The 13,988-nt window shown below is 44.2% G+C and overlaps 3 protein-coding genes across 3 annotated transcripts; 2 read left to right on the top strand and 1 right to left on the bottom strand.

The window, feature by feature from the left end:
• The first annotated feature begins 67 nt into the window (after positions 1 to 67).
• Positions 68 to 1,222, top strand: VC83_05663 (uncharacterized protein). The gene is made up of 2 exons (XM_024469279.1): positions 68 to 475; positions 572 to 1,222. Exons 1-2 carry the CDS (start codon positions 238 to 240, stop codon positions 1,003 to 1,005), a joined length of 672 nt encoding a protein of 223 aa, XP_024323101.1. The 5' UTR covers positions 68 to 237; the 3' UTR covers positions 1,006 to 1,222.
• On the bottom strand, positions 1,223 to 2,596 carry VC83_05662 (uncharacterized protein). Its single transcript, XM_024469278.1, has 3 exons — positions 2,349 to 2,596; positions 1,637 to 2,302; positions 1,223 to 1,579 (listed from the first exon to the last, which is right to left on the bottom strand). Exons 1-3 carry the CDS (start codon positions 2,443 to 2,445, stop codon positions 1,500 to 1,502), a joined length of 843 nt encoding a protein of 280 aa, XP_024323100.1. The 5' UTR covers positions 2,446 to 2,596; the 3' UTR covers positions 1,223 to 1,499.
• A 258-nt stretch (positions 2,597 to 2,854) lies between these two features.
• Positions 2,855 to 3,183, top strand: VC83_05661 (uncharacterized protein; the record flags this gene model as incomplete). The annotated part of the gene is made up of 3 exons (XM_024469277.1): positions 2,855 to 2,890; positions 2,941 to 2,983; positions 3,029 to 3,183. 3 exons carry the CDS (start codon positions 2,855 to 2,857, stop codon positions 3,181 to 3,183), a joined length of 234 nt encoding a protein of 77 aa, XP_024323102.1.
• Between the last annotated feature and the right edge of the window lie 10,805 nt (positions 3,184 to 13,988).

Raw genomic sequence — 13,988 nt, 5'->3', positions numbered from 1 at the left:
AATTCTAATATAATATTAATATTTCCTGAGAAATGAAGAAAAAAGCTTCCTACAGAGCACACGCTTCAGCGAGCCCATGCTCCTGTAGGTGCTCAACAATTGTTCTGCCCCGACCTACCGCCCAACCCTCACCTTCCCTAACGAACTCTTGGCAATATTTCTAACAATTTCTGAGCTACCTCACTCACTCACCCTCCTCATTTCCTCCCCTCCACTTCACACACGACCAAATCCAAAATGCCTGACGCCGCTACATCCTCCTCCGCAGCCGCGCCGCGCCCGGCGTCCAACTCTCTGAAAGCGAACTACCTCCTCGGCTACAATGCTGTGTCCATGTTCTCATGGCTCTCGCTCCTCTGGCACGCCGGGCTGACCCTCAAGGTCTGGGGCCTCGAGTACGTGCACCCGCAAGTCGATATCTTCTGGAAGGTCACGCAGTCGCTCGCCGTGCTTGAGATTGTGCACTCTGCTTTCGGTGGGTCTCCCCTGTCCTGTGTGTGTGTGTGTGTGGGCGTCAGGTCGCGTGTGGTGATGGGGTAATGTGGATTTGTTGAGCTGACAAGCTGGATAGGAATTGTGCGCTCGCCTTTCATGACGACACTGATGCAGGTTGCGTCGCGTTTCCTGGTCGTTTGGGGGACTGTCACTCCGTTCCCGCAGGTCGCGAAGAGCCCGGTGTTCATCAGTCTGCTAGTTGCGCATGGTGTCACGGAGGTGATTCGCTACGGATACTTTGCGATGGCGCTCAGCGGGGAGACGATTGAGTTCCTGGGGTGGTTGAGGTATAATACGTTTATTGTGCTGTACCCGCTCGGCATTGCGAGTGAGTGCTGGCTTATGTACCTTGCGATCCCGTACGCGAACGAGGTATCGGAGCTGTGGGGATATTTCTACTACGCGATGCTGGCGATTTATGTCCCGGGCACCTACGTGCTGTATTCGTACATGATGAAGCAGAGGCGGAAGGCTATGAGGGGAAAGGCTGTGGAGAAGAAGACCCAGTAAGGTGGAGGAGGGAGGGGGAGATTTGAGGCGAAGGGTTAAAAATGGATGTGGGATAGTTAAGTATGAATAGATGATGGCTTACTGTATATTATAATGGAAATGAAAGGCGCGAGTAGCGCTGCGTTTGCTTGAAGACTCATATATTGCATGACTGCATCAGCTCCTTCCACGCCATCGCTGAGCGGTTGGCGAAAGCATGAGCGCGGCATCTTGCCACTGGTATGTGTGTGTGGACATGTGTTGGGTAGGGGAAAGAACGCTTGTCAAGAAAGGAGCAATCGATGCACCTTCCCATGTTATTATTTTGAAGGCTGGGTCGTTCCTTCCCCTCTTTTCGGTTTTTGGGCAGCATCGTTCCTTTCCGCCTTTTCAGTTTTTGGACAGCATCGTTCCTTCCCTCCCTTCAGTACTGGCAAGGTTCCGAGTTCATAGCCCTGCCATTCCAAGAATAAGACGATCAAAGTTCTCGGAAATCAGCAAAACAGAATTATGCATCATAACGTCTTCATTAAATCCCTAACAGCCTTAGCAGCAAACTTCTTCCTCTCCGCTTCCGGCATATCAGCACCTAAATCTACACTCCGTGTTAGCCAGCATCCACGTATCCCAACGACCCCGCACAAAACCTCACCTCGCATCGCCTGCATCTTCAACATCAACGCCTCCATCCCCTCAACACTCTCCTCCTCCTCCCCCTCATCCTTCCCAAAAATCGGCCTCGTCATCCCCTCCACGTCCTCCTCTCCAATCTCAAAGCCCCCCCCTACATCCCCTCCAAAGCCCAGCTCCTCCAATTCCTCCAGCCTTCCGTCTCCACCAACCCATTCATTAGCCTCCAGTGCCTCTCTGACCCTCTCCACCCCAACGACCTCGCCAAACTCATTCTTCCCCGTTGCAGCTCCATCAACGACTTCCCAGCCTTCAACCCAGCCCTCGTCGTCTTCCCCAGCGGTGGCACCAAGGAGAACACCGAGACGAACAACCTCCCACTCGTTCCCTTCAGAAACACTGACCACCCTATCTACTTCCCTCAATACCCTCTCTAACTCATCCCATCCTGCCCTTCCTTTCCCACGGTTAAGGAGAACTACGTACCCTCCAACCGCGGCAAGGACCTCTGCCGCCTCTTCCTCACAAAACGCGTCCGCCCACCCCTTGATCCCATCAGGATTGATGATGTCAATCCATATATGGACGTCTGCTGCGTAATATGTGGTCTGGAGGCTGAGCACGTGGGATGAACCTGCGAGGCTCCCCGTTTCTGCGCTGGGGGGTGGTGCGGGGGTGCCTGTTAGGTCTGCGGGTTGTTAGTTCGGTATTTCTGAGGGAAGGGAACCGAGGACCTTTGAGGAATGTGCTGGCGGCTGCGTTAGAGGGGGCGAGAAGGAGGATGCGGCGGGGGTCTTTGACCTGGTCTGGTGTCGTTGTTGGCGGGGTCATTTCGATATTGGACTCTGAACTTATTTTTTCCAGTGGCGTGCGCGTATATTTTGCTCCGCTATCTCGATTCGTTCTTTCCCTGCTCTATTCAATAAAATCTCAGTTCGCCTTTTCCATGCGCTGCGTAGTATATCATAGTCTAACCTTCGATGAGACGAGGTATAAATCGATGGCCAACACCATTCCCCCAACCTCAGTCGACCCACCCACCCCCACACCCGCCAAAACCTCGGCTGACCCCCCCACAAATAAATCCTCCACAACTTCCGACCTTTCAACTTCACCTGGTATTAATACATACTAATGCATCCATAATGCATTAGGATGATGGGCTCCTTATTGTCGGTTCTGAGAACTCTTTTGTCGCAAGGACGTCGTGACAGAACAAGAGAGATATGATGCTGAGCTGATGGACGATCCTCAATTCCGACTATGTGAGGCCAAGGTGAGTGAAGTCTTCTAATACATTATTAATACATTGCTAATGTATTACAGCACCGTTGCAGCCACACCGGGAATTTGAGAGCCCACCTCACGGGTTCCCACAAGGCAAAGCTTGCCATACATTACTAATGCATTATAGCCTGTCCACCTACCAAGCCAACCAATGCCTGTGATGTGTGGAATTACTTGACAGATGACGAGACGGAGGAGGAAGAGGAGATAGTTTCTAGCCCTCTTTCTGCTGCACAGACTATCCCAGATGATGAGAATAAGGATGACGAGGAACGAAGATGAGGATGACGAGGATGAAGATGACGAGGAAAGCCAGTAAATGGTTTCCTAATGTATTTGGAATGCATTAGGAATGTATTATAGGATGATCAGCTCTACTTCAAGTAGCTTCGCGAAGGGTTATCAATGGGATTATAGGAGGAATGGAGAATGGATATGCAATGCATTTACAATCCATTCGTAATGTATTATAGATCAGCTCTACTTCGAGCAGCTTCGCGGAGAGTTATCAATTCCAACTCAAGTTTCTCCTTCTCAAGTTCCATTCGGCGTACCCGTGCTGTTTCAGCTTGAAGTTCAAGTCGTGATCGCTCAATTGAAATCTCTTGAGCTTGTGAGGCAGAAGTAATTGACGCAACGCGCCGAAGGGTTCCCCCTCTATAATACATTAACAATACATTCCTAATGCATTAATGTAGATTACATACCTTTGTGATCGTGACCTTGATCTTGATTGTGACCGTGAGCCAGAAGATGAGACACTTGAAATAATACTTATACCATCATTATGATCAGTCTCATGGTGTTGTCGTTTTCGACCTAAATGCATTAGTAATGTATTAGGTAGGGAGAGAACATCAATCATACGGTGTCGATATTCTTGAAGTGTAAATCGAGATGATAAGCTATTTGAACGCCAAGAGTGGTTTATACCATGAGTAACCTTCCCTAAATATTGCTTTAGGTCTGTCTCATCAAGTATTTGGCCCCTATAATAGATTAATTGCTAATATATTACCCTAACACTTACATTTGAATTGCCTTCAATATTGACAATTGCTTTCCAAGTGATGTGCTTTTCCAATGTGTTTGCTCAACAGCATTTGTATGTCGACGAGTCTGGAAAAACAATTCATTATCCATTAATGAACAAGAAGCATTTAACCCAGAAGAAATACAAAGCTGCTTCTTATGTAGTGCCCAGAATCAAATCTGCTCTGTGGAATCTATGCTATCTAGGTAATATATTAGCAATATATTACAAATACATTTAACGTGCATGTATAACGAAAGTGCCAAACAAGTGAAAGTGCCAAAATCATGCGGTGACCAACCCCCCCAACTAAATGTTAAATTCCTCCACAACAAAACATGCGCCATAAAAATGATGAAAGCAAATTAGTGCTAGCTATCCAAGCTATGCAAAGCGACCCAAATTTGCGCCTTCGAGTTGCAGCTAGGATCTATTCCGTAGACCACCGCAAGCTACGTCACCGTTTACAAGGCGTACCTTCACGACGCGATATCCAAGCCAACTTACGGAAATTAAGTAACCTAGAGGAATCAGTTCTTGTTCAGTATATACTTGACTTAGCTGCTAAAGGGTTCCCTCCTCAGTTGTCTATTGTTGAAGATATGGCAAATCGACTACTTGCAACACGCGACGCGCCACGCGTCGGGTCACGTTGGGCTTCAAACTTTGTTAAGCGCCATGTAGAGCTCCGGACACGCTTCCAGCGAAAATACGACTACCAGAGGGCTAAGTGCGAAGATCCAGAAGTCATTCGTGGCTGGTTTGAGCTTGTATGGAACACAATTCTAAAGTATGGCATCAACAATGCAGATATCTACAACTTTGATGAGACTGGGTTTATGATGGGCGTCATCTCAAGCGCAACGGTAGTAACGAGCTCAGATGGGCGGGCAAAGGCAAAAAAGGTGCAGCCTGGCAATCGGGAATGGGTTACAGTAATCCAAGGCGTTAGTTCTCAAGGTTGGGCAGTGCCGCCATTTGTCATTGTGGCAGGTAAAAACCACCTTGCATCTTGGTATGAGAATAGCGGATTTCCAGCAGATTGGGTAATCGCTGTTACTGCAAATGGCTGGACTACAAACGAGAGAGGTATGGATTGGATTCAGCATTTTGAGAAGCACACAAAGCCCCGGAGTGTTGGTGGTTATCGCTTGTTAGTCCTTGATGGTCATGAGAGCCACCACTCAGACAAGTTTGAGGAGTACTGCAAAGAACACAACATTATTACGCTTTGTATGCCTGCTCACTCTTCCCATATACTCCAACCACTTGATGTTGGCTGTTTTGGCCCATTAAAGAGAGCTTATGGTCGGCAAATTGAAGATATGATGCGGGCTCATATTATTCACATTACTAAGGATGACTTCTTTCCTGCCTTCCACGCTGCATTTAACATTGCAATGACAGAAAGCAATATTCAGGGAGGGTTCCGAGGTGCTGGGCTTCTTCCATTTAGCCCTAAGAGTGTAATATCTACACTTGACCTTAGGTTTAAGACGCCAACACCTCCAACCTCTCGCCCAAACACCGCTCAACCATGGGTTTCTCAGACACCAAATAACCCAACTGAAGCTGTATCACAGTCTACTTTCATTAAAAACCGAATTGCGCATCATCAAAATAGCTCTCCAACCTCAATCTATGCAGCTGTTGACCAGTTTACAAAGGGTGCATTGCAAATAATGCATCAATTAGCATTGTTAAAAGCAGAGAACCAAAACCTGCGACAGGCAAATGAAGTGCTAAGCAAGCGCCGGAGAGCTAAAAAAACACGACTACAGCAAGGAGGATCACTTAGTCAACAGGTAGCACAGGAGCTACAGGACGAGAGGGACGTTGTGCAGCAAGTAGAGCAAGAAATAAGGGCAAGTAGTGGTCGGAAGCCAAGGGAAGAAACCCATGCACGTCGCTGTGGCAAGTGTGGTGAGACTGGACACAATGCGCGCACTTGTCAGATTGTAATAGACAGGTCTGAGGAAGAGGACTCCGAGTAGTTTTAATTAATTTATATTGTTGTGGTGGATTTATCGCAATTCTTATGGGGTAGTCGCGATATTTTGGCACTTTCGCTTGTTTGGCACTTTCGTTATACATGCACGTTATATACTTACTTATAATTAAATTGCAGAGTTTAAAATATTCTGCTTGGGTTGACACATATAATAATTGCGCTGCCGTAAAAAGTTGCCAGAAAAGGCTGTTCCTACAGCTTTTAAAATGCCTCTCTTAAAATGGATTGTACAATATATAATAACATGTTGTACATGCCATTGCCAAGGGAAATGGTGGTCATCAATATCTTGTAATGGTGGGTGCACCAGATGTGAGAATCTAGCCACCCAAGGAAGGGATGATTTTACTAAGACAACACACTGTCTTAGGAAAAAGAGCCAAAGGGTCATAGCTTAGACTATTCCACAACGCAGCAATCAGGTGTGTGATGTAGTGAAGTGGTTCAGACAAGTTGCAACAAATGTTGAGTCTGGGAACTCAGGGGTAAGTCAGGGGTTAACACCTCACTGACTTTTCAGAAACAAGGAGTAACAAGATCAATGCTTGGAAGCTTGGAAAAGACGTGGAAGTATGTGATAGTCGATTTACTGTATTGTCTGCTTGCCCTTTCTTAAGGAAAGGGCAATCCTATTTATGCCAAAGGAGTGTAGTTCTCTCATTTTCCATGACTTTCCATGACTAACCAGGCTTGGTAAATGTATTAGAAATCAAGTGCGACCCACAACTAGCTTGCTAATCATGTAGTGAATGTAAGAGAATCCCATAGAACCATCTCTTGGGTTCCTAGCCTATAGGAAGTGAAAAGGAGGTCCAAGGTCAGAGTACCTATAGACAAATTATGTCATAACTTAACCAATCTTGTGGGTAACTAAGGACTGATGACGTGTAATGAATCATAGAGGGTTGTAGAAGCTTCTAGAGCTATCGTTCATGTTCCTAGGCCTCTAGTTGGTAGAGATATGCCATGTGGTAGTATTGGCCCACCCCCTTAAGGAGGAGATTTTCTTAATAACTTGTTCAATGAGTGTCCAAATAATATGCCGTGATGTATGTAGCATAAACAGATGTAGTAGAAGAGTTTGCAGCAATCGTTGAGTAGTATTGCTTCTGTTGTTGATGTGATAAGCCAAGATATGTATGTTGACTTGTAGGGTTGAGGAGGAGATTTCTAAGTTTGCTCTTGAGTTTGATAGCAAACTGAGTGCAACGAATGTCAGTATGACATATCTGACAGATATCGTCCAAGGCCTTAATGCATTAGTAATAGATTCATAATACGTTATATGCGTTTCATACCAGACATTTGTTTTGAGTCCATGTCCATTACAACAGCCCCAAACCTGGACTGGTGTAGATGCTTCCATCAAATTTGTTGGCCTGTTTCTTTGTGTAATGGTGGGTGGACCAGATGTGAGAATCTAGCCACCCAAGGAAGGGGATGATATTTACTAAGACAACACACTGCTTAGGAAACAGAGCCAAAGGGTTGTAGCTTAGACTATTCCACAATGCAGCAATCAGGTGTATGTAGTGAAGTGGTTTAGACAAGTTGTAACAAATGTTGAGTCTGAAAACTCAGAGGTAAGTCAGAGGTTAGCACCTCACTGACTTTTCAGAAACAAAGAATAACAAGATTAATGCTTGGAAGCTTGTAAAAGACGTGGAAGTATGTGATAGTCGATTTACTGTATTGTCTGCTTGCCCTTTCTTAAGGAAAGGGCAATCCTATTTATGCTAAAGGAGTGTAGTTCTCTCATTTTCCAAGACTTTCCATGACTTAACCAGGCTTGGTAAATGTAGTCGACGTAAGAGAATCCCATAGAACCATCTCCTAGGTTCCTAGCCTATAGGAGGTCCAAGGTCAGAGTACCCCTATAGACAAATTATGTCATAACTTAACCAATCTTGTGGGTAACTAAGGAGCGATGACGTGTAATGCATCATAGAGGGTTGTAGAAGCTTCTAGAGCTATTGTTCATGTCCCTAGGCCTCTAGTTGGTAGAGATATGCCATGTGGTAGTATTGGCCCACCCCCTTAAGGAGGAGATTTTCTTAATAACTTGTTCAATGAGTGTCCAAATGATATGCCATGATGTATGTAGCATAAACAGATGTAGTAGAAGAGTTTGCAGCAATTGTTGAGTAGTATTGCTTCTGTTGTTGGTGTGATAAGCCAAGATATGTATGGTGACTTATAGGTTTGAGGAGGAGATTTCTAAGTTTGCTCTTGAGTTTGATAGCAAACTGAGTACAACAAATGTCAGTATGACATGATCCCCCTTTTAAGGACGTTTGTAGGCTGTCTGCTTGCCCTTTAGCCAGGTGGCTTTCTTAGAAAGAAATTCTAGAATGAGCTTAGATGCATTTTTTAGATTTCTCTTAGGCTCCCAAGTGTTGTCACTTGTAGGATAGCCTTTCCACTTAACGAGGAAGTAGTCCTGACCTCTAAGTGTCTTTTTGTCAAAGATAGACTCTACTTCATATTCTGGTTGATCCAAGATCAGAACAGGAGGTGGAGGAGACTGAAGTGGTCTTAAGGAACTTTCTTGTGCCTTAGACAAGAGAGATGCATGGAAGACATTATGGATAGTCCAAGTAGGTGGTAATGCAAGCTCGAAAGCATTCTTGCCAATAGTCCTTGTGATCTTAAAAGGTCCAAGTCTTTTAGTATCAAGTTTGTCTGAAGGTCTAGTAGTTGTGATATGTCTTCTAGACAAAAAGACTTGATCACCAACTTTGAATTGTGGTGCAACCACCCCCCTGTTAAAGGCCTGAGCCTGCTCGTCTTGTGCACGCTGTATTTGAACCTTGAGATAGTCCTGGAGGCCCTTAAGGTAGATGATTCTTTCAGTAGCAGAAGGGTTTTTGAAATTTTCAGGACAATTCAGTTCTGCCACTTCAAACCTAGGGTGATAACCATAGTTTGCATAGAAAGGTGTCTCTTTTGTGGTGTTAGAGACTGTGTTGTTGTAAGCAAATTCTGCAAGATGGAGAAGATCTGCCCAGTTGTCTTGAGCATAGTTTGTATAAATTCTTAGATATTGTTCAAGTACAGAGTTGACTCTCTCTGTCTGGCCATCTGTTTGAGGGTGATAAGCTGTAGAGAAGCGTTGTTCCATGTTTAAGAGTTTAGAGAACTCCTTAAAAAAGTTTGAAGTGAAAACTGCTCCCCTATCTGAGATCCAGTGTCCAGGAATTCCATGATATTTAAAGACCACCTTGAGGAATAGCCACGCAAGTTCAGAAGCTGTGATAGTCTCATTGCAAGGCTCAAAGTGTGCCATTTTTGTGAGCCTTTCTACCACCACAAGGATAGAGTCATAAGGGGTAGCACCCCCTTTTGGGATAGAAGGAGGCAACTTGACTATAAAGTCAATGGATATGGAGTCCCATGGGCGTTCTGGTATAGGTAGAGGCTGCAAGAGGCCATAGGGCTTTTGCCGTGTAGGCTTGTTCAAGTTGCAAGTAGTGCAAGAAGATATATAGTCTTGAAGAGTAGTCCTTAGACTAGGCCAGTAGAACTTTCTTGTTAGAAGTTCATAAGTTTTTGCAAAGCCAAAGTGCCCTGCAGCTGGAGCATCATGGAACTGCTGTAGGAGGTGTAGCTGTAATCGTTTATCCCTTGGGACATAGATATAGTTCTTGAATAAGAGAAGTCCATGCTGATTTTTTGAGAAATTCTGTAGTCCAACTTTCTCAAGAGAGGAACCTTTCTTCTGGAGGTATTCCAAAGTTCTTTTCGCAAAGGGATCATGGTTGTAAGCATCTTTGAATGCTTTAAGAAGTGTTGCTGAGGGTGTATAGTCTTTAAAGGTCTCTGGTTCCTGAGAAGAGGTAATGGGGGCAACTTGGTCTTGAGGGGATAAGTTTACCCCTAAGTCCTCTGTAGTACTAGGGTTGCTTAAAGATGCTGCTATAAGCTTTGCTGAGTCTAGCAGAGCCTTTGTATTGCTAGTTTTAGCAGAATCTTGGTAGTCATGTCTTCTTGAGAGGAGATCTGCTCTTTGATTCTTGGCCCCTGAGACATGTTTTATAACAAAGTCAAAACCTCCTAGTTGTTCAGACCACCTTGCTTGTCGTCTATTGAGCTGTTTAGTGGTTGTAAAGGTCAAGAGATTTGAATGGTCACTGTAAATAGTGATAGGATAGTTTGCCCCTTCAAGGTAGCATCTCCAATGCTTTAGAGAACATACTATGGCAAGCAGTTCCTTGTCTGTAATGGGATAGTTTTGTTCGGCTGCTGATAGCTTTCTTGAGTAAAATGCCACAGGCTGTAGCTCTTCTTGTTTGTCTTTTGGAGCTTGGTATAAGATTCCAGAAATGGCAAAATCTGAGGCATCTGTCTCAAGAGTGGCAGGTTTCAAGGGGTTAAAGTGTAGTAACATTTTCCCTTCTTTAAATTCTCCTTTAAGAGCATCGAAAGCATCTTGCTGTGTCTTATCCCAGTGATACAAAGTGTCCTTGTGAAGTAATTGAGTAAGGGGTAAAGCCAAGGATGTATATCTTGGTATAAACCTCCTGTAATAGTTGGCAAACCCAAGGAAAGACTGAACCTCTTTAATGCTGGAAGGAATAGGCCACGTTTGTACTGCTTTTGTCTTTTCAGGGTCCATTTGAATGCCTTCTGTTGAAATTCTATGTCCTAAGAAATCAACTTGAGACATATGGAAAAGACATTTCTCAAGTTTGCAAAAGAGTTGTGCTTGAGATAGCTTCTCTAAGACTTGTCTAACATGTAGAACATGCTCTTGAGTGTCTAAAGAGTATATAAGAATGTCGTCTAAGTAGACAACAACAAAGATATCCAAGTAAGGTCTTAGAATATCATTCATGAGAGCTTGGAAAGAAGCAGGTGCATTGGCAAGCCCAAAAGGCATTACCTGGTATTCAAAATGACCATAGCGTGTTCTGAATGCTGTCTTCCACTCATCACCTTCCTTGATGCGTATCAGGTTATAAGCTCCCCTGAGATTTAACTTGGTAAAGATCCTTGCTGAAGAGAGCCTATCTATGAGCTCAGGGATAAGGGGTAAAGCATATCTGTTTTTAACAGTGACTGCATTAAGGCCCCTATAATCAACACAGAGACGCAAGGAGCCATCTTTCTTCTTGACAAAGAGAATGGGAGCTCCTGCTGGTGAGGAAGAAGGTCTGATAAAGCCAGAACTAAGGTTCTCATCTAGGTATTCTCTGAGAGTTTTCAGCTCTAATTCAGATAGAGAGTAGATAGGGCCGTAGGGAGGCATTGAGCCTTCTGCGAGTGGTATCTCATGGTCATAAGGCTGGTGCTTTGGCAGAATTGATGCCTTTGCCTTGTCAAAAAGATGTTGGTAGTCTTGGTATGCTAAAGGCAAAATGACCTCCTGAGATGATTTCTCCAAATCTGAAGTAGCTGCTATCTCCAGGACAGGTTGGAAAGGTTTAACCCATATCAGAGATGATATATCGTCCATAGTTTGGTCAAAATCCTTGATCTGGGACAAGTTTGAGTCTTGGACCTGAATAGGGGTAACTGAGGCTTGAAGGGTTTTTTCAGTATTGAGCTCAGGATTTGAGCTAAACCCAAGCGATAAATGCTTCCAATTGATAGTTGGATCATGCCTTTGAAGCCATGGAAGACCTAGGATAACTGGGTACTTCATTGGTATAACATCTAAAGAGATGGTGTCTGAAAATGTTGATTTTCCTAGGGGAATCTCAAGTTTGAGTACTGGGGTGTTGCAGGTAATGGAACCTGAACTGATAGGAGTTCCATCAATGACTCGGAGCAACTCTGGAGTGCGTTTGGGAATTGTAGGTAACTGGTGTGTCAAGATGAGGTCTTGAGATATAAAGTTGCCTGTTGCCCCTGAGTCTATCATAGCCCTTGTAGACAACACCTGTTGTTTGAAATGGAGTTGAATAGGGATTAACAGGTGTGTGAGACTCTGAGAAAGCACCATCGACACATCTTTGTTGTCTAGGGGAGAAGTTATAGTCTCAGTTGAAGTTGTGCCTGCTAGGGATTTTTCAAGTTTTTCAGGAATAGCAGTTGTGACTGTGTCTGAGGCTGCTATATGTTTTGAATCAGCACTCCCCCGTGCTGAATAGCACTCCTGAATTCTGTGTCCCCCTTTGCCACAGTATAAACAAAGGTTGTTGTCCATTCTGTGTTTTCTTTCTTGAGGGGTAAGTTTACCCCTTTTCAGTTTTTGAGGGTATCCTGTAGGCTGAGGTGCTGGATTTGCTGTAGATCTCTTTATAGAGGCGTCTAAGTCCATAGGTTCAGGTGCTGAGTCCTTAGCAGTTGGTGTAGAGGTGTAATTGTTGAAATTTCTTGTTGGATGCCAGTCTTGGTTCTTCTCCTTTCTTCTTTCAAAAAGCCTATCATCAAGTCTGACAGCTTTCTCTATAAGCGTTTGAAGTGTTGTAGGGCGTTCTTCTTTGCTGAGTTCATCCTTAATAGAGCTCTTGAGCCCTTGGTAGTAAGTGAAGACTAAGGCTTCTTCATTCCAAGTCAAGTGAGAAGTGATTCTCCTAAATTCTGTTGTATACTGAGCAGCAGAGGTCTTTTGACATAGCTTCTGTAGCTCTCTTTCTGCTGTAGCAGTTTCGTTGATGTCTCCAAAGGTCCTGGTAAGTTCCTCTTGAAACTGGTCATAAGAGGTAATCAAAGGTGTAGTGGTATTTTGGTTGTTGCCACTAAGTCTTCTAAGATATGGCTCAAAGAAGTTGAATGCAGATCCACGGAGGTAGCTGGCAGCGAAATAGATCTTCTGAATGTCTGAGGTGAACTGATGAGGCCTGAGGGTGAAGTAGATGTCCAGTTGCATAAGAAATCCCTTCAACTTCCTCCTGTCTCCATGGTATAAATCTGGTGTTTGCACTTTAGGAAGTGCACCTGGGGTACTCGAAATAGCCAGAGGAGCTGTGGGAAGCTCTGTATGATGTGTCTGAGTTGAAGATTGTGTTGCTGAAGTGTTGGCTTGAAAGGTGTTTTCCAAATTCTCAAGTTTGTTTGCTATAGTTTGTATAAAGGCAAACAGTTGTTGCATCTGCTGTTCAGCAGTAGTTGTAGGAGCTTGGTCGTCCTCCATTGTAGTATCGAAGTGCTGCTATAGAAATAGTTGAAGCTTGAAGCAGGCAAGGTGTAATGATGGGTGCACCAGATGTGAGAATCTAGCCACCCAAGGAAGGGATGATTTTACTAAGACAACACACTGTCTTAGGAAACAGAGCCAAAGGGTTGTAGCTTAGACTATTCCACAACGCAGCAATCAGGTGTGTGATGTAGTGAAGTTGTTCAGACAAGTTGCAACAAATGTTGAGTCTGGGAACTCAGGGGTAAGTCAGAGGTTAACACCTCACTGACTTTTCAGAAACAAGGAGTAACAAGATGAATGCTTGGAAGCTTGTAAAAGACGGGGAAGTATGTGATAGTCGATTTACTGTATTGCCTGCTTGCCCTTTCTTAAGGAAAGGGCAATCCTATTTATGCCAAAGGAGTGTAGTTCTCTCATTTTCCATGACTTTTCATGACTAACCAGGCTTGGTAAATGTATTAGAAATCAAGTGCGACCCACAACTAGCTTGCTAATCATGTAGTGAACGTAAGAGAATCCCATAGAACCATCTCTTGGGTTTCTAGCCTATAGGAAGTGAAAAGGAGGTCCAAGGTCAGAGTACCTATAGATAAATTATGTCATAACTTAACCAATCTTGTGGGTAACTAAGGAGCGATGACGTGTAATGAATCATAGAGGGTTGTAGAAGCTTCTAGAGCTATCGTTCATGTTCCTAGGCCTCTAGTTGGTAGAGATATGCCATGTGGTAGTATTGGCCCACCCCCTTAAGGAGGAGATTTTCTTAATAACTTGTTCAATGAGTGTCCAAATAATATGCCGTGATGTATGTAGCATAAACAGATGTAGTAGAAGAGTTTGCAGCAATCGTTGAGTAGTATTGCTTCTGTTGTTGGTGTGATAAGCCAAGATATGTATGGTGACTTATAGGTTTGAGGAGGAGATTTCTAAGTTTGCTCTTGAGTTTGATAGCAAACTGA

Source organism: Pseudogymnoascus destructans (genome assembly GCF_001641265.1).
Source record: "Pseudogymnoascus destructans isolate 20631-21 unplaced genomic scaffold scaffold_14, whole genome shotgun sequence".
NCBI classification, from domain to species: domain Eukaryota; kingdom Fungi; phylum Ascomycota; class Leotiomycetes; order Thelebolales; family Thelebolaceae; genus Pseudogymnoascus; species Pseudogymnoascus destructans.
The sequence above is the reverse complement of the archived record's forward strand: the minus strand, read 5'-3'. Positions and strand labels throughout refer to the sequence as shown.

Bases quoted from the DNA above. Each gene is read 5' to 3' on its own strand.
- VC83_05662 (XM_024469278.1), bottom strand. From the start codon at position 2,445: ATGACCCCGCCAACAACGACACCAGACCAGGTCAAAGACCCCCGCCGC. The intron at 2,303-2,348 runs GTCCTCGGTTCC...AACAACCCGCAG, and splicing joins CGCCAGCACATTCCTCAAAG to ACCTAACAGGCACCCCCGCA. The intron at 1,580-1,636 runs GTGAGGTTTTGT...CACGGAGTGTAG, and splicing joins GAAGATGCAGGCGATGCGAG to ATTTAGGTGCTGATATGCCG.
- VC83_05663 (XM_024469279.1), top strand. From the start codon at position 238: ATGCCTGACGCCGCTACATCCTCCTCCGCAGCCGCGCCGCGCCCGGCG. The intron at 476-571 runs GTGGGTCTCCCC...CAAGCTGGATAG, and splicing joins GATTGTGCACTCTGCTTTCG to GAATTGTGCGCTCGCCTTTC.